The sequence below is a fragment of the Pelodiscus sinensis genome, chromosome 2, assembly GCF_049634645.1.
Source record: "Pelodiscus sinensis isolate JC-2024 chromosome 2, ASM4963464v1, whole genome shotgun sequence".
Lineage (NCBI taxonomy): Eukaryota > Metazoa > Chordata > Testudines > Trionychidae > Pelodiscus > Pelodiscus sinensis.
In genome coordinates this window covers 185,064,093-185,091,111 of record NC_134712.1, presented here as the reverse complement: position 1 = coordinate 185,091,111, position 27,019 = coordinate 185,064,093, and the positions used below count along the sequence as shown (strand labels likewise).

Sequence of the window (27,019 nt, the reverse complement as noted above, 5' to 3'; positions counted from 1 at the left end):
TAAATCCCGGGCTTCATTTGCAACTCCCGTTGCCTGATTTGCCTACCTAGCTCGAATTAACGAGCTAGTGTAGACATACCCTTAGAGACTAACAAATATATTATTAGATCATGAGCTTTCATGAGTAAAACCCACTTCATCAGGTGAGTTGGAGTGGAAAATACAGTATCCAAGGCAAAATCAGTTACTTATCAAGTGTAGGACCTGTGTTAATGAATCTAAGGAAGTAGGCTGGATGTATCCCATTTATAGCTATAGATGTGAAAATGTGAATATCTAAGGTTGGGGAAATTGAGTCTGGAGTGCATTAACTACTTAATATCTTTACTCAAACCCAAGTTTGACACTGTTAACCTGGGCTTGAAAAAAAATATTAACTGGTTAATGCACTATATTTGTTACTTACTAAGCCCTGGTCTACACTAGGGAGTTATTTCAAAATAACCCCCCTTTTTTCGAAATAGTAAGTAGAGCATCCACAATACCAAGTCTTTTATTTTGAAATAACGGGCTAGCTATTTGGAAATCTGTATGCCTACTTTCCTTGGGGAATCATGCTTATTTCAAGTTATTTTGGGAGTTATTTTGAATTTAGTTATTTTGAAATGATTTCCTAGTGTAGACATGCCCTAAGGTGCCACAGGACTCCTTGTTGTTTTTAAATAGTATAGTGTTCATCTGTTCTACAGTTTTAAGTAAAAGAGAGGATAGTCAATGAAATTGAAAGTCACCAAATTTAATATCAAAATAACTTTGATTCAGCAGCTAATCAATCTCTAGAATTTGCTGCTACAAGATATTAGTAAGACAGATAGGTGAGCAAGGTGTTTAAAATGGAATTACAGTCCCAACTACTAAGTAAAAAAAACCTAAAGAGGATGTAATTTCTTATGGTTCAGAATATGATCAGTAGCTGGGAATTGCAAGGAAAGCCATTTTTAAATTAGAACTGAATAACTAATTCATTGCATGATTTTCATCTCCCTTTTTTCTTCTAAAGTATTGAACACTTTAAGTTCCCATTGGCTGCAAGCTGCTTCTATTCAGATGCCTAAATCTGGGTTCAGAAACTGATATTTAGCCACACAGGTTTGAAAAGGTTGGCCATGGGTCACATGATATATTTCTGCTCCTTTACTGGCTGAGTTGAATTCTTAAAATACAATTCCTGGTGTGACCTCCTGCATTTATGAACTAAGCATTCACTTTCTAAGAACATTCTGTGCTATAGTATTTGCCTACAATGTGCTTTGTTTCTGCAAATACTCCTTCCAGGAAATTTAGTAACTAAACTATTCAGAGAAAGGGAAAATAAAAGAGTCACAAACACAGATGGTGGAGATTCAGTTTTTGATTCAAGAAAACATTAACAGAATATTCTGGAGTATTTCTTGAGTAGTAAATTACTGCCATCTGCACAAATGAACAGATATTTTGTTAAAACTCTTTCCCTGCCTGTGATGCATCAGCTAATAGCCATTATTGGATGCAGGATTAGTCCGATCTAAAGCCTCTTCTCACGAACGGACACTAGCCTCTAGATGTTTGTGCTAAGAAGTTAAATTGATGTATAGAGAAATGATAATGCAAATGCAAATCAAAACATTAAAGTAGTGGCTAAAATGTAAGACATTGCTATACATTTTATTTTCATCACCCTGCAAATCTGGTGCTATATGAGCCAAATGTGTTCAACAGACTTCAGTAGTCTGTGAACCTGAGTGCTCAGAGACTGGTTTTACCTCTATGTCTTTGCTGTCACGCTATGCTTTGTTGTTAGAAGTGGCACTAGTAGAAATATGAAGGGCCATTGAGACTATAATTCAAAGCATTCTCTTAAAAACATGTACATCACTTAGAAATAGGCATTTACCTCTCAGTAAAACTCCATTATATCAAAACACAGAATGAATACTGAAATGTGTAAACTGTATTGTGCCCAGCACTAATTTACAACATATCCTGAAAAGGGTCACCAGTTTCAGTACATGATCTTCAGCCATATTCTCTGAAATTGTTATTGTTGTATTTATTACTGTAGTGCCTCAGGGACAACCAGGAGTGAGGCCCATCATGCTAGGCACAGTACACACACAGCGTATTAGACAGTCCCTGCCCCAAGAACTTACAATCTGAATAGATCAGACACACACAGGGTAGGGGAAAGGGATAAAATGTACAAGCAGTGTGTGATTATATGATGGCCTCCACATATTATATTTGTAATTGCCTCAATTCGGTTGTTTTAAATTTTTGTGTGGGGTATAGCAACGAGGGAAATCGCTAAACAGAAAGCCAAAGGAAGGAGATGTAGGTAAGGGGGACAGGGCAATAGAAAAAGAGAGGAAGACAGGCCCATATGTAGGAATTTCTGTGTGAGGAGGAGGTGCTTCTTTTGTAAATGTGGAACTCAAGGGTGTGAATGCATCCCTCATGGTCTCCCACGTAAGTGGGGAAATCAACTCCAGCCTTTTCCTGGCTAGACAGATCATGGGGGAGGGAGGCTCCAGCAGTGCACCAGTCCTGTCTTCCCCTGGCTGGCTGGAGCATGCTTATTTGGGGGATGATGGAGGGGGTATGCTTTTGCACCCTTCGTATCCTCACCCTCCTCCCCGCATACAGGCCTGGAGAAGAACCCACACACACACACACACACAGTCATTGAGCTGTGAACATGTTAACAAGCCCTGAAATCCCTGACTGGATTCTGCCTTTGAGAGCAAAAAGTAAGACAGTAAATGCAAGGGAGATAGCGGCTGGGCTGCTTTCCAGGTTGTGCTTTCATGACGTTAGATGTTTCTGGAGTTGAACTGTTTATATTAGGGGTCTCAAACTCCTGGCCCACAGGCCAGTCCCAACTGGAGCGACTGAGCAATCTGGCCCAGGACTGCTGACGGGCCAGAAGAGCCTGTTCACTACTGGTCCACAAGCCCCACCCCTTCCTGCCATTGCCCCACCCTCTCCCCCTCATGGCACCCCATCCCCCAAGCACACAGCTTTGGGGATCACCAGAGATGGAGGGCCTGGCAATGGCAGTGGTCATACCACACTGTCCACAGCGGCAGGAGTCACAGGGGGTGTTGAATGGAGCGAGTGCTCCTACTCAGTGTGCTCCATTTCCCTCACAGCTCCTGCTGCTGCAGGGGAGAGTGACTGCTGCTGCCTGGTGCCATGCCCCCCTGGTGATACCCAAAGCTGCATGCTCGGGGGATAGGGACAGGGGGTCTTTTTATCTCTGACTTCTGTTCTTCCTCTAAAAGAATTAATGTGATTCAAGTTTGAAACTAAGAAATAAGAAGGAGAGGGGTTTTTTTTCTTTCATTTAAGCATTCTAATGTCAAGAGATTATATACCATTTAAAATGTTTTCAGAGCACAACATACTAAATATCAGAACTATAAATCAAAACATTGATTTGTTTTGTTTCACTAGGTGAGTGGGTATTTACAGTTCACTGCAATGATTCTTTCAGTGGATGATGTGTACATTTCATCAGGTCCACTGATAAAGGGGGTAAAATGTCTTGGGGCCCAGTGATTCAAAAGGGCCCAGGGCTCAGGAGCAGTGACCAGCACCCCAAGCCCTTTAAATCACCACAGGAGACCTATGCGGCACACTCCAAAGCCTCAGGTTGGGCCTCAGCCCGTCTGCCTCAGCCCCACCCCTTCTGCCAGAGGTCCCGCTCCTTCTGGGAGCACTGAGACACCTTGTCTGTCGGTTCCACTACATTTCAGTTGGAGATGTGTTTTTGCCCATGTGCATGTTCTGAACAGAAAGATTTGAATTGTATCCCCAGTGGCTTCTCATGAGGAAAGCTTAGTTTCCAAGCAAAACAAGACTACACAGAAACACTAGTTTATTGATACTGTGACATTCCTGAAACTGGGACAGTGCCGTACAATGGAAGATACCTACAGGTTGTACTGTCAGCAGAACTGAAAAGGAATGATGTTGGCATCATCTCTATTTCTCATGTTTTTTAAATCATAGTAACAAAAATGAGATGGTCTGGACGTAGGTTAACTATCCAGCACATAGTACCTGAACCACAAACAATAGACCATTGAATTCCACTAGTGTTTATTGCAGCATAACGATAACCATTTTATGTGGCCAAAATACTGGTGGTCAAATGTTTAATTTTTTTCTAAAGGAAATTGCTAGACTATAATATGCATTTGAGGTGCATTTGTATGGCCTGCTTTGCTCCTGATGACTTAAGTCACCAGGAAGTTATCATTCTGTCCAGGATCAAGTAATTTGGAATGGAAGGCTAGAGTACATGGAGTTTCCATGGCTGTTCCCCTGAATTATCTAGTAAGGCTGAAGTCTTACCAAATAGTAGTTTATGCTGCTATGCTGAGCATGTTGGAATTTCTGTTTGAAATGCTTAACAATGAGCTTTGCTTAAGTGGTTTACGCTGTCATAGGGAGTCATTGAGGGCAATAATCTCTATGCCCTCTGATGATATTTTACTATTTGTCATTTATGTGAGATTCAGCCTGGGTTATGTGGTTTTGGAATCCTCATGGTCCTAAAAGAGGCACATTGGAAATACCATTTCAGCCAACTATTACTATAGAAAAGCTCAGGGGGCATATTTTATTAAACTGTACTCCGGGGGTTGAGAGCAGCTGCGCCAAGTGAATTTCAGAGTTGGCTCAACTGAGTTGTTTTTCTAGCAAGGGAAACAAACTTTTGAATATGGCAGTTTTATGTCATGTGACTAGCCTTGGATGAGGTTAGGGTATGAGCCTTCTTCAACTTCCCAATGTTCAGCGGGAATGGAATCTCTTTGAATTTTCCACTGGTCACTGAATGCAGTATGGAAAGAGAAAGGTAGGAGGAAGGACCGTTGACTTCACCCTTCATCAGACACCCACAAAGGGGCCATGGACTGTTTGGCCTTAGATTATTAATCACAACAGCAGCAATATTTCATGTTTTGACAACATCCAGCTGAGATCAGGTACCTGAATATCCAAATTACCGACTACATTGCAGTCTCTATTTCCTGTTTCCTTATGCTGGACAAGTTTCTCTTGAAGCTTTTCCTCCCCACAATTTCATCTTTCCATTCTCTGAATTAGTCTCACCGCCCTCCTTTGGACTCTTTCCCAGTGAAGCTTAAGGTTGACTATGGTTTGGTAATGTATCCTTTTTTATCCTAACTTTATTTAACACTGGAGCACTGGCTACCACTCTCACCTTGCATGTTGTTACATACTTTTACCCCACCGCCTACCCAGTCTTTCTGTCCTGTCTCTTCCAATGAAATGGCACTGTATGGAGCCCAGTGACCTGCTTATCTCCCCCATTCCATCACCACGCAAGTTGCTATTGGCAAAAATGCCCCCAACTGACTGTCCCTAGGATTGATCTGCTGTGGAGTGACTTAGCTTTCTTAGGAGAAGATTGTTGAGTCTGGAGTTTACTTCTTTGGCAGTAAAGAAGTGTCACAATTTTAGTCTTTCAGGCACAATTTTCCACTGTAAACATTTTCCAGGAAAATTGATTCAAATTTTCTGCCACCTATAAATTTTGGTGGTAATTAGGGTATAGTGCAAAACATAGCTGTTAAATTAACATTTTAATGACATCATCTTCATTTATGCTTGGCAAGTTTGGGTAACTGATTAATAGAAAATAAATAAATTCTATTCACAGTATGTTGGCTGAACAAACAGATTTCTTTTGCTTTATTTCTATACTATTCATCTGTGTGACTATAGCTGGGCAAGGACAGTATCCTTCCTGAGATTCCTTGGCCTGTTGCTTAAAACCAAATCTAAAGGAGTTGGAGATTGTCACGGGACAATCCTTCCTTCCCCCTCTCCGAGGGGTAGAGTCCTGTGCAACCGGGCTATCTGACCCCGCAGCACGCCCCGCATAACCGGTAAACCACCGGTAGTATGGCCCCACCCTTTGGGGCTGGAGGGTCTGATCGCCAGAGGCAGTAAGTCAAAGTTAATCACCAGTCCTTTAAAGTAGGGCTGGATGGCCTAATGGCTGGAGTCAATAACCCAAAGTCAATTCCTGGTCCTTTAAGGCAGAGTTGGATGGCCCAATGGCCAAAGTCAGTGTTAAAGTCAATCACTGGCCCTTTAGGGCAGGCTGGACATCCCACTTGCCAAGTCACAGGGGTGGGACTGCGCCCTGGTAGGGAGACCTGGGCCCACCCTACTTCATCAGGGCCCGGCTCAGGGTGTGGTAGAATGGTCCACCACTCCCTCGGCTGGGAATCCAACTGAAATGTGCTGAGGATCTCTGGGTGGGAGAGGCCACTCCTGCACCCTCCCTGGGCCACTTCCTATCTGCTAGGATGGGCCGTTTTCCCATGTGGTAGCGGGGGTCCTCTGGCTCCTCGAGGGCTGCGCCTCCCTGGTAGTCTGCAGTGGTTACATCCCAAGCAGCGTCGGGGCCTCCGCTGTTCTCCCCTCAGGCATGGCGGTCTGCAGTTCTAAACTGGGGTCCTCCTCTGGCAATCAGCCCAGACTGAGCCTCCCTCCAGGCTTTTATACCTGGGCTGCAGTCTGAGCATGCCCAGCAGGGTTGCATGGGCAGGGCTACTTCAGCCAGGTGGGCCTGATTAGGCTCAGCTTTCACAGTGCGGGGTTGGTACACCCGGTCACAGAAATCAAAAACGAATGATAAGAGACTATAAAGTAATTAATTTGCAACAGAAGACAAGGAATAAAATAATGTATTTGAAGATTTATAAATCCACTTTCATTAATTTTCTGGTAAATGTAATGACCAGTGTTATATTTTTATGTGTTTCCAAGGAGAAAAATATGAGCTGGTGCCCTGTGGCAATTATTTGAGTGTAATTTTTAAAACAAGGAATTGGATTATATTGTATATTCTATTGGATATTGACACCAAGAGGTAATAATGTACGATTGCAATTATAAGTGTTGTTACTACTGCCTGCTTCAGTGTATCTCATAAAAGATTGCCGTTCCATTCTTCTCAGCATGAAGAGCATATTTAATTAGCTCCCTCCTGAATAGTTACAATTTTTAAATAAAAATTAGAAAATTAGGAATAGAATCTTAAAGAGTAAACCAGACAGTGAGTGCTGGGTTGGTGCAGTGGCATAAAGACGTAGTGCTTCTGGACCATAATTATTCCTTGGAGACCTTTGCAGAAAGAGCTGTGCCCATTGTAAACTGAGACACTGCAACAACTACACTTCATTTTAATCCCTTCCTGTGTGATCAGTTCTGTTTAGCTAGCTATGGGATTTTTATAGAAACTTTGTGTTCAAACAGAACCAACACACGTTGTCTGGGGATAATCTTTTAACAGTCTGTCCTAATTTTCTAATTTTTAGTCAAAAGTAGTCATTATGCATAAGGGAGCCTACAATAAATGTTCTTCCTACTAAGAAGAATGTGACCTCAGTCTTTTGTGAGATATACCGAAGTATGCAGTAGTAGCAGCACGTTACAATTTATATTTTCAGAATTCAAACATTAACTAAATAACACTTATAACACCAGTTAGGTATCTTGAGGAAAACACGCTGCATACCATGGACTGTTTCATAATGTATGGGTAATAGATCCTACTGCACACCAGCAGAGTGGTTCTGTGCAGACCTTATAACATACAAAAGATATTTAAGGGCAGAGCCAGATTTTCAGCTGATATGAATTAATGTACTTCCAATTAAGTCAACGGTGATTACCAATTTATGCCAGTTGCAGAGCCTGTCCCTTGTTTAAAAGGAGTGGAAATTTATTCCAGTTAGATTTGACTTGATCTTTTACCTTCTCTGTGTACCAGGAGTTGATACAAATAGGTATCAAATATTTGTTGTTAACTCATAATATCAAGGGATCCTGACTGAAATTCCAAATGTTTAAAAGTAGTAAATTGTGGTAAGCATTAACATGTTTTAAACACAAGCATCAAAATTCACCATGAATCTCATATATTTTTACATTTTTATTTCCTGAAGTCACTAATCATACTGGTAGTGCAGTTCTTTGGTGGCTATATTTTTCTTTCTTTTTTTTCTGCTCCATTTTCCACTTCAGTTTCCTTGTATTCTCTCATATGATTTTTCACTGTAAGCAAAAAAGTTCCAGTCCTGAGGCCAGAATGACAGTTAAGCAAGCAGCTGCTGTCTCAGTTTGCACAATTATAATTCCTTGTAGGCTGGAAGGGGATGTTACTGCAGTACAGGTTGGCTGACTCACTTCCCCAGAGGCAAAATTCATCACCTCTGAAATCAGCCAGTAACTGTTCAAACTCCTTCCTACATCCCCATGAACAGCCAGTCTCATGCCTTTTAAACATTAACCCTATTGATTTCTATTTCAGCGGAAGCTTAGGTATACAACATAACATACACAGGTCGTTAGAGGTTCTTTTTTGTAAGGTGAATCTTATAACTCCTGAGCCCTAAAAGGTATTGATGTACAGTCATTTCTTCAGTAGAAAAGTGGCCACTTTGTCATACTGTTTGTCACATTTTTAGAGGATTGTCTGTAGCACAATTATGACCTTTTTGAATGCAAATATTTTCCCAGCAGTTTATCTTGTTTTTGAATGTAGGTTTTACATAGAAAACAGAAAAGGGGACATTTTGCAATTACACTGCTGTCAGTATAAAATGAGGATGTTTGAGCCTCTCGGTCAGTTGGTGTGCCATATGGCTAATGCACCAAAGCCAAAGAATGCATTCAAGAACCAGAAGGTACAACCAATCCCAGAAATAGATCCTGCAAGATCCCTGTGGGAAGAGCAATCCGCTAACTAGGCAGTGGTTTTAGAACAGAACAGAATGTTTTGACCCACCCTGATTGCTTGACCATATGTGCTGAAGTACAAATGTGTAGTGTTTGTCCTTTCTCACATGAATGGAGAAGAGATACCTCAAATTCTTTCTGATAACTGTTGTTAGGCTGTGCAGGATCTTTTACATTTAAAGCTCAAATGAAAGTTACAGACAATTGAATATCAGTACGATAGCAGTAGGTGGGCTTTTTCATGCTTATTTTTCTCAGACTATCTCTGATGTTCATGTAGTACCATTCATAAGAATTAACAGAGTCTGTACTTTCAGGGTCACCTCTGATTCAGGTAGGGATAAAGATTTTCCCAAAATTTGAAATGCAGCATGTTTGGTGTTTTTTTTTAAATATTTCTTTTGCTTTTTTTCACACCAACCACGGAAGTAGCAGGCTGCCTCCCCCCTCCTCCCCAAACAAGTTGATCTCCTAAGAATTACATCTTATTGACCAACAAATTAGAAAAGTTGAGCAGAGAGTTGAGGAAGGAAAACCAGATAAGTTAATACTGAGGCAGTCTCAGAGGAGGATCCTTCCTTTACATACCTCATTATTGTATTGATAGGACATGATGACAGCCTCTAAATCATTAGATTTTGGCTTCCATAGGGATGACGCTATATTTGACACTTAGCAACTATTTATGGTATTAATTGCAATTAGTGTAGTATAAATTGCATGTGTACTATGACTACAGTTTATTGTGGATATGTGCTTAAAGGATCTCGTCCTACCTTAGAATGTGCACCTTTGACTTCATTGACTTCACTTATGACTTGAGACATATATCCTACAATATCTTCAGGCTTGAAATGGAAAGTCCTTTAGGTCTGCAAGCTTCAATATTTCAATATTTCAACCATTTATAATTTGTAAAAGATGCTACACATTGGTAAAGCTGTAAATTCCACAGATAGAATTGACTTTATTATACCATCCAGTCTATCTACCTCTAGAGGAGTACTCCTTATGGTACATTTTTGATTGAATCTCCTTTAAAATTAACAGATCGGTCATCTACAAAATCCTATTTTACTTCAGTTGAAACCATTTATGAGTGTTCAGAACTGGAAAAAAGAATCCATAAAACCATTCATCATTTTTCTCACTTAAAAAAAACCTCCTTGTTACATTTTAACTCACCATTGTGCTGAGATTTAGCTATGTTTTTATTTTAGAGCAAATTTTCAGAACCCCCTTTTTTTATCCTGCTCCATTCCAAGCAGTGGAAACACAGATGAACTGTTTGACTATTCATCTCATTCATCTGAAGAAGTGGGTTGTGCCCACGAAAGCTCATGAAACCATCTACATGTTTTGTTAGTCTCTAAGGTGCTGCAAGGCTATTCATTTTTTTTAAAGTTTTTCCATTTGACTTTTGTAATTCTGGTAGGAGTCACTGTAATACTTTGTTTGAATGAGAGTTGACAGTACTCTTAGAAATACGACAATACTACTGCCCTTGATCAGTGCTTGCCATTTGAAAGTTTTCATTTTGGTAATTACATTTTTCCCAGATAGTAGCCATAGTCATTGATCATACTAATATCATTATAACTGATTCTCCTAAGTCACCTTTTACAGACACTTTCTGTCTTTCCATACATTATTCCTCTGTAGACACAGGATAAAATTTCAGTATTTTTTTGTCTACCTCTCGTCTGATTGATTACCAATGCCACATACTTCCCTTTGTATGCCCTGGTAATATACACATCACATTCCTTCCCTCAGGGATCTTAATCAGAACAAGTAATGGCCTTTAGCTTTTCTCATTAGCAAAATGGAAAAGCACCATACCCAATCCATTAGAAATACACCATTGTAATAAGAGCTTATAGAAAAATGGCAGTGTGCCAGCAGACATGGAGTCAGTTTACCTTAAAGGATTTTCAGCAAAAAATGTCACCCTTTCTGTCTGGCAAGCAGACATTTTGAGCCATAACTTATTGCATCTGTCTGTCAACCATTTAGCTTGTACCCCTTAAGTGCTGCGTGGAGAGGTCATAAGGATGAAATATGGGTGTTTGTAAGTGTGTTAATTTCTTCCCCATTGTTACTTTGTTGATTTTCTGCTTTTCAACTTCCTTCATCCGGTTTTTTTTTTCTAATTTTCCTCAAAAACTGGCAGCCTGAATAAAACTGCAAGAAGAGCACCCTTGTTGCCTACTCTTCTTTCAAACATTTACCTGAGAGCTGCTTTTCTTGTGCTTTTTCACTTTTTCCCCCCTCAAAAATTATTTACAAACAATACACTGGTCTTTGAATGTGGAGAGAAGACTGATTAATTTTTTTCTTCTGAATTGAATTCCTTTCCACTCAGCCCTGACTTTGTTAGGTGTTGCTTTACATTAAAATGCCTACCATTGATATTTGTGTTATCCAGAACAACACAGGGAGTTTAGGCATGAATTGGTACAGATTTGTGATTATCTATCATTTGAATGTATATGTGCCGGATCTGTTTCCTTTGGAGCTCTACCACACAGGGAGCAGCCTTGGAATGCTGCTTGGAACACCAAAGCACATCTGTTTCACTGGCCCTTTCAATCATTGTTAATATAATTCCTGGGGAAATAAGTACTAAGCACACCCATAAAGCTATATTAAATAAAGCATTATGGAGAAAGGTTGCTTGCTTTTTTTAAAAAATGTTCTTGTTCTCTAGGCCTTAGCCTACCAGTATTAAGAGGCATTCAGCACTAAAGTCAGCATGAAAGATCACTCCTCTCACGTTTCATCAGTACTAGCTGCTTATCACATTTTCCTGGCAGAATGAGACATCTCACCACAATGCACAGAAAGCAGGAGCTGCTTGCCTGATTAGCATATAATACACAGGACATGCAGTGCTCAAAATGAGGTGGACACAGTAGAAGAATCCTTGTAAAATTGCAGTGTAAATCTGGGCAGGGAAATGGAGCACAATGATAATATGATAAAAGAGAAAGGCTTATGGCACAAGACAGATAATCCAAACCGTTGAAATAATAATTGTCTGTTTGTTTCATTCTCTTTTCTTTGGCATATTATTTGATTGTTTCAGTTTCTTGAATCTTCCCCTTCTCCCGCAGTTCAGGGGGAAAAGTAAGAGCTATTTAATTTGTGAAGTGTCTGATGTTTTGTCACTGGTACTAAAAAAGGCAGAGGCTCGATCCTGTAACCCTCTGTTTCAGCACTGAATACCTGGTGATATAATACAGCAGGCTTACAAACTGACAATACATTTAAATCCATTTAATGGGAACCCTGAAAAACAGCATTTCCATTTCTTTGTAAAATTGCCATAGCATAGACACACTTCAGTAACGGGATGAATTAGATCCAGAAGCCATCTGTGAGAGCCTCAGTGTCCTGTCACACTCAGTCTCAAGGCAAGTTAATGTACCTTAGGCCGAGTTACTGCAGGGTCTCCACTATGGGGGATCTATGGGAGAAACTCTCCCACCAACTTCCCTTACACTTCTCATTCTTGTGGCATACTGGAGTCAACAAGGGTATGTCTACACTACCACCCTAGTTCGAACTAGGGTGGTTAATGTAGGCAACAGGAGTTGCAAATGAAGCCCGGGATTTGAATTTCCCGGGCTTCATTTGCATAAAGCCGGGCGCCACCATTCTTAAATGTCCGCTAGTGTGAGAGAAGGGTACCATGTGTGAGAGAAGGGTACCATGCCATTTATCCCTTCACAGTGGATAAATAGCACCCTGTAGGCCCGTGATCACCAACCAGTAGATCATGAGCTACCAGTAGATCTCACGGGCTCTAAGAGTAGCTCTTGAGCCCTCTCTGAACTGCGTGCCTGCGCAGTACATTTACATTAGATTTCCTCATTTGAGGAGCAGCTACTCACTGAGCAACAGCACAGGTGAGTAGCTGCGAGGAATGGTGGGAGCTGGGAGGTCGGGAGGGCTGCAACACCCCAGCAAGCTGATTGTGGCTTTCACTGCTGGAGCTAGGCGCAGCCTCCCTGGGCTGAGCGCAGGCAGCCGGGCTGGAGGGAAGAGAAGCAGCTGCCCAGCCAACTGGCATTAGCTCTCAGCCAGGGTGCACCACACTCCACGTGGGCTGGCTCAGAGGAGAAGCTGCCTGGCCTGCTGGCTGTGGTATTCAGCCCAGAGGAGGCTGAACCGCGCTCCAGCTGTTGGGCGACTTCCCCTCTGCGCCTGCCCACGTGGAGCTTGGTGGCACCCTGGCTGAGCACCATGGCCAGCTGGCCGGGCAGCCGCTTTTCTTCGCTCCAGCCCGGCTGCCCTGCGGTAAATCCAGAGGGAGCACGGGTCGGAGGCTTCCCTCCATGGCTGGTGAAGGGAACTCCCTGCCCCCAACCTTGTTCCCTCTCCTCTGCCCTAAACTTGTCCCCCGCCCTCCTAGCCCCCCCTCTTCCTTGCCCCCCCGACCCTGCTGCAGAAACCTGCCCACCCCTGCAGAAACCAGTTCCTTCTGGCACCCTGTCTCCTACTACAGAAACCTGTCCCCCTGCTCAACCTCTGCAGAAACCTGTCCCCCCCAGCACCCTGTCCCCTGATGCAGAAACCTGTCCTGGCACCCTGCCACCTCTCCCCTGCCCCCACTGGCACCCTGTTCCCTGCTCCAGAACCCACTAGCACTCCTCCCCAGTACTGTGCCCCTGCTCCCAAATGACTTTTCTATGGGTCAGTGACCCCTGACTCAAGGCAGGTTCCCTGCCATTCTCATAAATAAAGACAATGCAGAAACTTTTTGTGTTTAACATAGTATTCTATTTAAAAATGAAGCCTGGCCAACAAACCCCCAATTGGGGCCATGCCCCCATCTGGCCACAACCACTCGTGCATTCCCCCTTCCCCAGACCCTAGATCTGAGCCTATCAAACACTGGAACCTCCTGCCCTCAGCCCCTCACATACCCCAACCCAAATTCCTGCACCTTCACATCCGCAAGCCTGTGGCTTGCTTAGTATCCCAGCACTGCCCAGCTTGGAGCTCCCTCCCCGAGCCAGTGCCCTCTTCTCCACCTCCTCCTGCATCCAGATTTACTCCTAGAGCTTGCACCTCTCACCCCTTCCCACACCCAAATCCCTCATTCCCACCCCAGAGCCTACACATCCTGTCTCAACACAGCAAGGGTCCAGCTAGACTGCAGGAGTTTTTCAGGATTCTGGAGATATCCCAGAAAAACTCTTCTGCATCCAGGGTTGCGTTTGTTCTTCCACTTTTTTAGTGGAAGAGCAAACAGGCTCTTTTGGTCACCCCTATATTCCTCTTTCCACAAGGAAAAAGGCGGCTTCCAAAAGAAGGGTTTTTTTTCTGAAATTTGGTCCAGTGTAGACAGGCCAAATGTTGGAAAAACCTCTTCCTACAGAAGAATTAAAAAAAAATAATCAGCAGTATAAGGATTGGGGATAGCAAGTGATGGAGAGGAGGAGAATAGAGGGGGCGGGGCTTCAAGGAAGGGGCGGGGCGGTAGATCTTGGCTTGGTCTGTCATTTAAAAAGTGATCGTGGGTGTAAAAAGGTTGGAGACCACTGCTGTATGCTTTTAATCAGTCCTCATTTTGGGAGAACCACTATTGCTTTTGGTCTGCATTTTCCCTTAGTTGTACTGACTGTGGACTGCAGGATTTTGAAGTACAGAGAAAAAAACTCAAAAATGTCCTCTCCTGCCCCTACGCAACACTCAAACTGATGATCATGTAAATTTATGAAGGATGTTAGCTGAACTTATTTCTGTTTCTGTGAAAAAGAATATTTTGTGTTGTAATATGCTAAAAATATAATACTTTTAAAATTTAATGTCAGATTCATTTTTCATTGAAGGTACCTTTACCCTCTCTCTGTGATCATATATAAATATAATGGATCTGACTAAAATATTAGAAATACAAGGTTCCTTTATAAGGCTCTTCTTTATGAGATGATCCAGCAAAAAGCCTTAAAACTGCTTTAAAAAATAAAATAAAAATTCTTTATTGCAACTTACAGAAGTATATGAATTCTAGGAATCTTATAGGGACAAATGGCTGAGCAACACTGATTTTTCAACTCCTGTATGGCATCCCCAAGTTCTTAGTGGTATGTGCCAGTGGTTCACTGCATCATATCTTTCATCTGTGTATGCTTCAATTAAATTATAAATACTAGCACTTGTATGATCTTTTTCTGCCTTTCCTTTTCTGAGTCTAGTTATCAGCTTTTAATTGCATTTCAACATCTGTATCAGTGTTAAACCCTCGAACTGTCCATACTCAAGGATGTTGTTAAAAGAGAAATGGAAAGGTATATGATTCTGGAGTAGTCGTTATGTGACAACTCTGAATGTTTCTTTCACATTGTCTTAACAACAGAGTCCTCCAAACTACTTGAAAATTCACTTATTGGAGTTATAATGGTTTACATTTTTGAAGACTAGATTCTTGGAGATAGCCTCTGTAAGACACTTTCATGAAGTGTTAGCATCTAGAAGGCACCCTGCTCTTTGTCTAGAAAGAACAGTAACATGCTACAGAAATAAGCAGAGAATTCATATCTGCCATCTCAAAAAACTCAGGTTTGGGTTATTTCTTGTGAGGCATTTTTAACGAACACTTACCTTTGAAATATTTTAATAGTCTTGGCCTCCACCTGCTCGTAACCTTCAGGGATTAATATAAACATGTTTAGTTATATAGAAATGTATAGAAATGATTATATGAAAATATCCTGAAATGGGAATTGAGAGAGGTTTCTTTTGTCACAAAATATGTTGGAGGCAATTCAGATGAATCATTTCTTCACTCTCTTCAGTGTACCAGGTCTGAAGCAAAAATCTGAGGGATGACAGAAGTTCCATGATAACTGGCCCTCACTGAGCAAATCAAATGTGTCTTGGGTCTTGTCTACACACTAAACCTATGTATACACTACAGGACAAAGTCGAATTAAGATACACAACTTAAGCTACATTAATTGCGTTGCTGAAGTCAAAGACGCTTAACTCGGCTTTTGATGCTCTCCATGCTGCAGGAAGTCGAAGGAAGAACACTTCTCCTGCGACTTCCCTTACTCCTTGTAAGGGAAGTCGCAGGAACCAGAGTGCCTCTCTCACTTTGAATTAGCTGTCTTAACTAGACCGCAAATTCAAACCCTGGAAGATTGACAGCGACAGCTTCCATCTTCCTCTGTAGTGTAGACATTCCCAAAGTTACTATATTTCAGCTAAGGTGTGAATCTTCAGCCATGCAGAAATGTCCCATGTAGACATTGCTACAGACCATACTTGTATGTTTGAAAATCGATCCATTAAACTCCTCAGACAATGTGATGTATGCAAAAAGCAGTTTTCAAACTGTTCACATGTGCATCACAGCAATGGAGACTCAGTCAGTCTCTTTCTCTACACAATCACCTAAGCGCTCTACCCACCCTGGACAGTGTGTCACAGATGGGATGTGCAAGGGAACATCAGAATAAATACATTGAAAATGTAAGCCAATAGTTTCAGAGTTGGAACCATAAAGAAATCTTCTATAGTTTTATTGAGGTTCCTAAGTATAATATGAATGATGACTTCATAAATATGAATTATTCCTATGAAATGTCTTGTTTTGTTATAAAGAAACAAGATACTTTTCCACGACACTGATGGATTTTACTGGGTGCATTTTTTCTCTCAGTGTATATGTATCTGTGCATGTTAATTGATATACTCTCTGAAAATGATTTTAAACTTTCAAGGTAAAATCTTCTTTTATTCCATCCTTTCAATTCCTTACATTGGCTAGAATGGGTGTTTCCATTTTTTTGTGTGACTTCTGTGTTTCTTGATGCATTCTTGGAGTGTCATTTACATTTACTGCAGTTTTCACAAATGTTGTGCTTCATATATAAGTGAATATGCAGTTCATAGTTATGAGTAGCAATCTGGCTGAATTCACTTTCATCTGGATTAAATATATCCTTTATCTGAAAAGTCCTGTTCATTCTGCTGTAGTAGCAGGCCTGATCTTGGAAAATTAAAAAGATGTATTATATAAGGGGTGTCTTAGCTCATCAGCACTATTTTTCTGACATCTTTTCATTGCACTCTTTTCCAAAAGTAAAGATTTGTGAAGGACACATAGAGCTCATGAAGAGAAAAGGAGATTAGTTTGGAAGTAGAGTTGTTGCAGTATTCCTCTATCTTCATCTAACTTGCTCAGAGAATTAGGTACTCTCTCAACAGGAAGGTTGAAAGGGAAGTGGTAGTTGGTGTTTGTAAATTTTCTGGTCTTAACAGGCAGCAGGGAAGGGAGCTGAAATCTTCTAAATATGGCTACTTTTTTTCTTAAACAATGAAGACACAGCCTAGTGACTGGGCTCTATTGAATGAAGGATGCTGTTCTTGTCTGTGCTGTGATAATTTTATGTCACAAAATCATATTGTATTTAAGACCACTATGATAGCTATGGAGAAAAATACTGAAATAGATGCAGAAATCACAATTTTAATAGGGAATTATATAGATTTGAGCCCCAACATTTAAAAAAATCCAAACCTCTTTGTGTTAAATCAGAAACTATGGTTGCTGGGAGCTGTATTCCATTGAACTACAACTCCATCTTGCCAGAATCTAACTGGAAGAATGCAGTGAGACAATAATCTAATCCATCAGGGAACTGGGAACTCCTGAATGAGAAAGTAGGACCCAGGGGCAAATGCCCCAAACTGAAAGAGTTTTATTCAGTTCTGTGTTTTGTTAAAGTTCCACAGAACTCAGGGTATCTGTAGTTTTTCCTCCATGGGCGGGGGCGAGATTCTAGGGTGAGAAGGTGGTTTTCCCCAGAGGGAGAAATTTATGGTTAAAATGTATCCAGCAACGGCATGACTTCCATCAGTTTCTCCAGTGATACAAATGTTTTCACGTAGCTCTATTGGTGATGCAGTGTCTAGACTTCTTGGACCGTAAGCAAGAGCTGGCATTAATTCTGTGGATCCTAAAATGCTAACTATTATCAGTGTGCTCCAGCACACACAAGATGTGGATTTCATCCCAGCACAGATATTCACTAAGTATGAGATGTGAAACTCTTGCTCACATGAGTCATACTGGTTAGCATTTATTCATATGAGTAGTCCCATTTAAATGTACTTCAGCAGGAGTGTTCTCAAGCAAGTGCTTGCCGAAATGAGAATAGCTTCCTCCATTTGTTTCTGAGTTCAGCTCAAAAGAATCTGAGTATTGTGGTAAGCATGTAAATTGTTGCTGTAAGATTTTCACGGGATTCACAGTACTTTCTGATCCTTAAATAATTGTTAAAAAAGACCCACAGCTATGAAAGAACTAAGAAAGGGTTTTTCACACTTTTAAAGGCTTCATCCTACAATTCATCTTCACGTGTGCAGGCCTATTAACCATTGTAAGTCTACTCATATGAGTGAATACTACTCAGTGAGAATAAAACTTACAGTCTATATCTAGCATATAATTAAACCTATTAATTGGTGTTTTCCAGATTCCTTTGATGTTGTGATGTCCGAACCAGGGAAATTTGATTGGGATTTTATGCCATTTTTATCCCTGTTCAGCATTCATTATATAGCACATCCTGAGATTTATTGTGGTCAAGAGAGTTAATTTTTTATATCCCTGGGGCTTCTTCTCTTTGCATTATATTATCTTAAAATCAGTAGCACCCTGACTGCAAACATTTCAAACAAACCAATAGATCACAGTCTCAAAAGTGTGTAAAACTGGGTGGTTTAAAAGTTACATATTTCTTTACATTTACTTAGACTGTTGTGACTTTGTTCTCTATAGTTTGTGTCCTCAGACAGAAATAAAACGCTAGAAGAAAGTGTGAAATGAATCAATTAAAGCTTAATTGGTGTCCATAATAAACAAGGCTTGATATTAGACAGTCAGACATCATGAGGTGTGCATTGCACTAGAATATTGCAAACTCTAGGGACAGTATGTGAAAACAATAACAGTTTAAAGGTAAATGAGAAGAATTAGCACTGCCAACACCATTTCTTTTTCTTGGTAGAAATTGTCAGTCATTAGCTACAGTCAGAAAAATGATTATGCCAAACAGATACTATTTTACTGTTCCCTATGTCTTAGAATCACTATTCATTTTGCTGTCAAAAAGCCAACTCAGTTGTGGGAGAGTGAACAATAGTTTATTCTGACTTGTTCATCTTCAGCAAAATGGCTAACTACATTTCAGCTACAGAACTTCCATTTCTGATGATAACAAGTGAGAAAAAGAAGCATGATTTGATTTTTAGATCCTGTTTCTATTTTGGCAGCAATGAAACTTAATTTTCATTTTGGTTAAGGCATCTGTTCACTTGTAAGCTGAGCAAATGTGTGTGTATGTATCTCTCATCCCACTCCCTGCAGTAAAATATGTGAAGAGTGGTTTAAAGTAGAGGAAATCTCTGGGCAGATCTCCTAGCAGAAGTTTCCCCTCCACCAGTGCCCAATCCCAAATTACATTCATTTCTAGGGAATCATGGGAAACCAGCCACACTGAGGTCCTGTGACTCTGGTATAGCTCTGGCCTCTGGAACCCACTGATGCTGGATCATCAGGTGTGATCAGATGTTTGGCTGCATGTGTGTGTTCTCCCTGTGTGCTGTCCCAGTTCTGCACAGACAACTGGCACAGCAAACCGTCCAATGACCACAAGATCCATTAAGGTATGAAGACACCCAGCCAGGTTTACTGTCAATTAAGCATGGGGATAGAACCTGACAGACTCTATGAGGATATTAAGGCATTTAAGCCTGTGATAAGGCATTCAGCTCAGTCAGTGGTGGAACTTTCCATTGGCCCCCAAGATGACCAAAGATACACATCAGGAGGGGACAGGAGTCAGTGTATTTCTATTGTTCTTGGTGAATGTATCAATATTTGATTACTCATTATGAATGTGTTACTCATTATTTGGTCCCTGTAAACCCTGCTGGTGCACACTAAATGTTCCCTACTGTGCTTCAGTGTAGTACTGTTTAAAACAGCCCTGTGTTAAAGCACACTAGTGTAAACCAGTAGGATCTACATGGGCCAATTAATGAGCAACACATTAGTGCAATTTAGAAATTGCACCCCCAGACAGCACATTACCTCCGCTGTGCAGACACACCCTAACATACATTGATGCATCTGTTTGCGAGATTGGCACTTAACACTTATGAGGCTAAATTTTCTGCCAGTTAAATCAGCAGTAAATGTTGGATCACTTTGTTTTTCTATTGAGCTTAAGGCAGTTTACAATAAAAGTAAGTATTATGACCCTTTTTCAGAAGGAGAAAATCAAATATTGAGACAAAGGGACTTGCCAAAGGTCACTCAATGTGTCAGCAGCAGATCTGGAAATAGTCTCCTAAGTTGCTTGTATCCCAAAGGGCTGTACATTTAGAACTAATGAACGTAAACATCATTTCATGCATAACTCCATAGTTGTCCTCTGGAACTCCCTGCTGAAGGTTATTGAAACAAATAAAGTGGCCTGATGTTAAAGGTGGTTTAATAATGTTGTAATGTTTCCTAAGACTTCATTTAGCTATGTGTGTGTGGGCAAACTAAGATGTGGATAGGGACAATCACATCTAATGATTCAGAACACACATGCTGATTTTCTGCTGGGTTCCAGGAAGAACTTAAAAAAACAACAACATTGCCTAGAACAGCCTTTCTTCTCTTTTTTCATAGAGCTGTTTTTAATTTAAAAATAATTTGCTTGAGAGAAACAAAAGTCAGTGCGAATTGAAACAGGCTTTGTAGCACTATGAGAATGAGTACTTCAAGTAAAAGCTAACAGTTAATTTAGAAGACTGCTATAGATTGATATAGTGCCAGATAACAGCAGTGTTACAAAGCAGAACGAATGAGAAAGAAACAGAGCAGGTTCACGCTCTTATAATATTCTCCTCAGTGACTAAAACTCATGACCAGAGAATATCCCTGCTATATCAAAGAATCATAGGGTTGGAAGAGACCTCAGGAAGTCATTGACTCTAACCCCCTGCCCAAAGCAGGACAACCCCAACTAAATCATCCCAGCCAGGACTTTGTCAAACCCGGACTTAATCTCTAGGGATGGAGATTTTACTGCCTCCTTAGGTAACCCATTCCAGTGCTTCACCATTCTCCTAGTAAAATAGCTTTTCCTAATATCTGATCTTGACCTCTCCTACTACAACAAGAGACCATTACTCCTCGTTCTGCCATCCATCACTACTGAGAACAGCCTCTCTCCATCCTCTTTGGAACCTCCTTTCAGTTAGTTAAAGGCTGCTTTCAAATCCCCCCTCCCTCTTCTCTTCTGCAGACTACACAAGCCAAAATCCCTCAGCCTTTCATGGTAGATCATGTGCTCCAGCCCCCTAATCATTTTTGTTGTCCTCTGCTGGACTCTCTCCAATCAATGTGTCCACATCCTTTCTGTAATGGGGGGCCCAGAATATATGCTTCAGTGCAACAAGGATATTCAGCTTAATAGTCATTGTTTGATTGACAATGACCAAGGAAACGCTGAATGCCTCAGTCTGCAGCAATTCTCTTTTTGAAGAGAAACAAACAAACAAAAAATCATAAGGACATTGTGACAGGAGGCAGGCTGTGTATGCCTGAGTGACACTCCTGCCTCTTTATAGCCAGATTCAAGGAAGGTGCAACGACTTTCAACAACACCATTATATAATGTGGTACCACTAATGTTAGCCTGTATCCTGCACTCCATACTCACTATTTTATAGAGGCAAAGCTCCCGTTGAAGTGAGTGGGTCTTTTACCTAAACAAGGACTGCATAATTTTTCCCTCAGTATGCTTTTATATTCCTTTTCTGTACCCCAAATACTTTTCAAGAAGTGCATCTGTTATGCTCCTCTTTGCAGTCTCATAATGCAGTTTTGCTATGGACATTTCAAACAAGACAATTCATTTAAAGGTAAGCTGAGAGAGAGCTTGAAACATGTATTTCAAAATAAGCAAGAAAAGCTGCATGCACCTTCAAACTCAGCCAGAAAGTCCAAGCTATATTTAAGTCATTTTAAAATTCGTCAAATACAACCTGGACAGTTCATATCTCCAGTGCATCTTTGACGATAACAAGTTGGAGATGCCGTCCAGACAATTCAGACACACATGTTGTTTTTCTGTCAGAGTACATAGATAGGACTGAGTAAGAACAATGTCTAGATCTGACAGTTTTTGAGTATTTCATGCAGAAGTTAGGAATTTAAACAATCTTTTGTATTCAGCAGCTAAGCACTGCTTAATCAATACTGTGTTTGAAGAGTCATGCAGACCAATGGTGAATTTCACATCTACTTATCATTAAGGACTGGTTTCCTGTAGTACTTGGGAGAGAGAATATCTTAGAAGAAACTAGTACTATCTTGTACTATATGTTGAAACAATAACGATTTAGCAGTGTTTCATGGTATTTAAAAAGGCTTCCCAGAATATTAAAAATAATTCATATGTAGAAGAAAACTATGTTTGTACCCTTAAGTACAAAATGCAGAAATACTCAGATATCTGTTCCTTCCTGATTTTCATATTCCCACAGACATGATTGTTCCCACATTTGGGGTTGAAGAGTTCTGTGGAATAAACATGTTAATTTTAGCCCTAAGTTTTAGAGGTTTTCTTGTAGGTACCATTTAAAAATGTGGATTCCAATAACTTCTTTAAACTTGTATTGTATTCATGGATAGAAATTGGGCACTTTCCAGTTAAAAAAATATGATGAAATAATAAAATCTAAATCCATCAGCACTGTATACTATGATCTCTTGATCTTACTTTCAGTCATATGCGCCATCACTAAGCAGCTGAGGACATGTGATTTTAATTGCCAATTCCAATCATTAAGTAAAATTAGTAGCAAAAAAATGGTGTGGCATACAGAACATATACACAAACGCATTCTATACTGTAACAAAATCTATGTAACGTTTCTAATACAGTCTTCTAAGGTTGAATTATGATTTTCTATTTCTAATATTGATGTGCCTTTGACTTATTCTAGTATATGACTGCTGCTGCACCTATGCAAGGGACCTACATTCCCCAGTACACTCCTGTGCCTGCAACAGCTGTCCCTATCGAAGTAAGTTCACCTCCATTCATACATATAGGGTGAAGGGGTGACAAATCACAAATCTATGTGTCATTGAACTTATTGAATATCAAGAAGGGTCTAATGTTGCTTTACCAAACCACTTCTTACACTGCTCTTAAACTTGGGATTACACTTCAAATTTCTTTTCTTTTGTTTTTCTTTTTTTAAGATCTGCAACTGCTCTTCGTTTTTTGCATTTGTTTTGCTGAGCATAGGAAATGGAATAAACCATTCTTGATTTTTTCATGTATTTGGGTGGGAGATGGGAAAATGCTGGTAAACAAAACCAACCATCAAACCACGAACCCACAGAGATTCCAGAAGAGAAGATTGCAAAAGGGGTTGATGCAGTCCTTAGTGAATGTAGGTAATTGCTGAAAACATACAGCAACCAGAAAAAATGATTGAGCAATGGAAACCTTCCTCTTGTACATACAGACGTGGAGGATGCTGCACTGACTGAGTGCTTTTTCATCCTTGAGGAAGGATTCACTCTCTCCGTCCTTGGGGTTGAGTCATGCTGATGACATTCTAATGAGTAAATATTTACTCAAATTGCGGAGCACAAGCTGCTGGGAGCACTCCAGCCCAACCTCCTCTTCTATGCATCATCATAAGGGCATCTGACACAACGAGAGGGAGGTTTGGGAAATAAAGATGCTACTACTCTGAAATATGTATTATTCTCTCTATTTTTAACCTCTTCTCCCCTACTTTGTGATAATGTGAGGAGTGCTATTATCTCAGTGCTTTGGTCTTCAGCTGTCTCTCCTCTGGAGTTAATGCTATTAGTGCTCCATGAGTTGGCCAGTTGAGATGCTCTTTGAGCAATTGTTTTGACACTTCTCCATCTTCAGTCAAGTGGTCCACCATGGTTTTACTAGTCTCCATGGCTGCAAATTCTCTGAATCCCAAATGATCTACCACATGGTAAGAAAAGCCACAACTGAGGTTTTTTTCATACTCAGCTGGTCTTATATAAATTTCCATCGCATCATTTTCACCCTTAATCTGATTTTGCTGTAAATATATCACAATGCCTACCTTTGAATAGCCTTCATTAATTACTAAATGAATAAAATAGAAGACCTACCATGCAATTTGCTCTAATCTGGCTATTGTTGTTGTTATTATTTTATTATACTACCACAGAACTTAGTCATGGGCACATGACTGCCTTTGTGCTAGGCGCTATACAAACACAACAAAAAGATGTCCCTTGCCCCCAGAGAATTTACAATGTAAATCGAAGGCAAGAGACAACAGATGGACGCAGATAGATAGGAGAGTACAAGGAAACAATGAGCCAGTATTGGCCAGCATGGCAGACAGTGGACTCTTAAGAACCTTTGAGAAAGAAATTGCCCACTTTGTCATAGAGGTTTAAAATGAAACACCCTTTGTTCATATAAGACTCAGATGATAACAAAATTGAGTGCTTTGTGCTCCCTCTTCTGGCTCCACAGAATTCAGTCGACTAACAAATTCTATTCACAGAAGAGCGCTGCTGGTCTCATTGATGTAGCTGATGCACAGGAGTAATGGAAACAGAATATAGCTACTTTCTCAAGCCAATAGACTAAAACATTACAGAATAGGACAAACAAAATTGTCAGTGAAATAATTGTTGTTGCAAATTTTCAAGTCAAATGCATATAATGCGGAATACATACTTGCACTAATGAGGCTTTGAAGCATATATGTAACATTCGACTAGGTAAAAGCTCTTGTTTGTCTGAAATTTGTTTTAAAAGCAAAAACACTCTACATAAAAACATTACAGCAATTCAAATACACTACTGTTCAAAGCGCGTGCTCCAGTGTCTGGACCGCTGGTGTTACAGCACAATATACTGCAAAATCCCATGGGACTTGCTTCTGCTCTCACACCAGTACAAAACAGAAGTCAATGTCAAATCGGTGTGTGTCAAAAACCAGATCAATCATGCATATGTAACATATATAGGGTGAAATCTCTGGTTCCACTGAAGTCAATGGCAACATTGTAACTTTAGCAGGTCTGGGATCTTCCCCATAATGCATGGATATTTTTTGCCACTGCATGTTAGAGCAAAGTGCCACAGGCAGTCTGTGAACTGAGGCTGTTTCTCATTGCCAGGCAAATCTTCCTTGTAAATTGATAGCACTTCTGCCTTGTCAGCATGTGGTTTCTGCTATCCTGGACACTCACGACAATGCAAATCTATGGTACCGATACACAGAAATAAAGAAGTGGTGAGATGGTGCTGAATACCTTCATGCAATTCACTGACGTGATTTAATATCAGTAAGGCCTTTGTGTTCTAATTTGCTTCCTTAGGGCGTCGTTCCTGACACTTCTCCGCAGACTGTAGCATCTTCATCACAGGAAGCCACTGGTCAACAGCAACAGATGACAGTGGAAACATCCAGTGAACATGCACCTGCATATTCTTACCAACAGTCTAAGTAAGTAATACTATGATTAGCCATCAGTAGGCCATATATGATATTGTGTTTGGAACTAAGTTCTGCTCTCTATTGGGATAGTATAAATTCAGAGTAGCTGTTTAATTCAGTGGAGTTGCTCTGGTTTTATGCTCAGCAGTCAGCACATGGGGCAAAATCCAAAAGAGGTCTTTAAGAGTGTTAAAGGGATACAACTTTTGGTCAAACTCTGAAGCAATGTAAATGGAGCAGTAAGTTCCACATCTGGTAGTTAGTTTTTCTCAGGATGTGACTGTAATTGTCAAGCAGTGTAAGTGGCATTGAGTGGATATGCATATTTGAGAGAGCAGAGCTGCAGGAAAGGAAACTCAAGAAAAGCTAAGAGGGACTATTTCATCTTATCTCAGACCTCTGCTCACTGCATTTGCTCCCAAAGAATAACACCATGGCTACGTCTAGACTGGCATGATTTTCCGCAAATGCTTTTAACGGAAATGTTTTTCTGTTAAAAGCATTTGCGGAAAAGAGCGTCTAGATTGGCACGGATGCTTTTCCGCAAAAGCACTTTTTGCGGAAAAGCATCCGTGCCAATCTAGACGCAGTTTTGCGCAAGAAAGCCCCGATCGCCATATTCGCCATCAGGGCTTTTTTGCGCAAAACAATACCGCGTTGTCTACACTGGCCCTCTTGCACAAAAGCATTTGCGCAAGAGGGCTTTTGCCCAAACGGGAGCAGCATAGTATTTCCGCAAGAACACTGACAATCTTACATGAGATCGTCAGTGTTCTTGCGGAAATTCAAGCGGCCAGTGTAGACAGCTGGCAAGTTTTTCCGCAAAAGCGATTGCTTTTGCGGAAAAACATGCAAGTCTAGACGCAGCCCATACGTTTAAGGTGTGACCTTATTTTCAACTCACTTAATGACTGAGCCAAGGATACCTAAAAAAATTCTCCCTATGTTCCCGAAAGAAAACAAATCTTATATTTGCTGATCCAGAATTATTACTCAGAAGACTGAGGTGATTCATGCAAAAAACAGAGTAAACATTAATATTAATATTAATATTAATTTCTTTTTCAGTCACGTAGGCAGGTACATTACAGGCTATCTGGATGTTCCTTTTTGTTAGTTTGGTTTTTGCTGAAACCTGCCAGCTGTTTCTGTATTTACAAATTGTCGTTTCAGTGCCAGGACTTGGGAGGTGACTGATACAGAAAAAGTGTGTGCAATTTCTAGGGTTTTTTTTTTAAAAAAAGGTTAACATATTTTTCCAAAGCACCATGCATAAAAGATCACACTGATTTTGTTTCACTTTAAAAGCACACTTAATAATAATGAAAATGATGCTCAGTATAAGACAATAATTTCCATTGTGCCATAGTGGAAGTAATTAACCTGATTAGATGCTGATTTTAATCATTGATAGGCAAGGGAACATGCAGAACCTACAAAAGTTTTCTAGAAACTCATGGGAAAGAGGTTATAAACACTTCTTTAATTATATTTATCTTTTTGTGAACTAACCTGAAAATAACAACCAATGAATGGATCAGAGTATTTTAAAATTGAATTGAGTGTAATAAAGATTTTGTACTAGCCTTGTATATATGAGAGAACTAGAAAATTGGGGTGGAGGGATTTTCTCTTTCTTGGCCTGGAAAGAAATTATTTCACTTACCCTCTTAAACTGTTTTTATAGGGGTTTCATCCTAGT

The 27,019-nt window shown here is 40.4% G+C and overlaps 1 protein-coding gene across 9 annotated transcripts in view; it reads left to right on the top strand.

Moving 5' to 3' along the window:
* The window catches only part of RBMS3 (RNA binding motif single stranded interacting protein 3), a 995,810-nt gene that overhangs the window by 960,042 nt on the left and 8,749 nt on the right, over window positions 1–27,019 (top strand). For 6 of the 9 annotated variants that reach the window (XM_075921983.1, XM_075921980.1, XM_075921982.1 and 3 more), the window contains 2 exons: window positions 22,786–22,866; window positions 25,199–25,326. In XM_075921983.1, the coding sequence (XP_075778098.1) occupies window positions 22,786–22,866; window positions 25,199–25,326 (209 nt within the window). Of the gene's footprint in view, window positions 1–22,785; window positions 22,867–25,198; window positions 25,331–27,019 lie in introns of those variants that run through there. The other 3 variants (XM_075921981.1, XM_075921988.1, XM_075921987.1) reach the window with 1 other exon arrangement.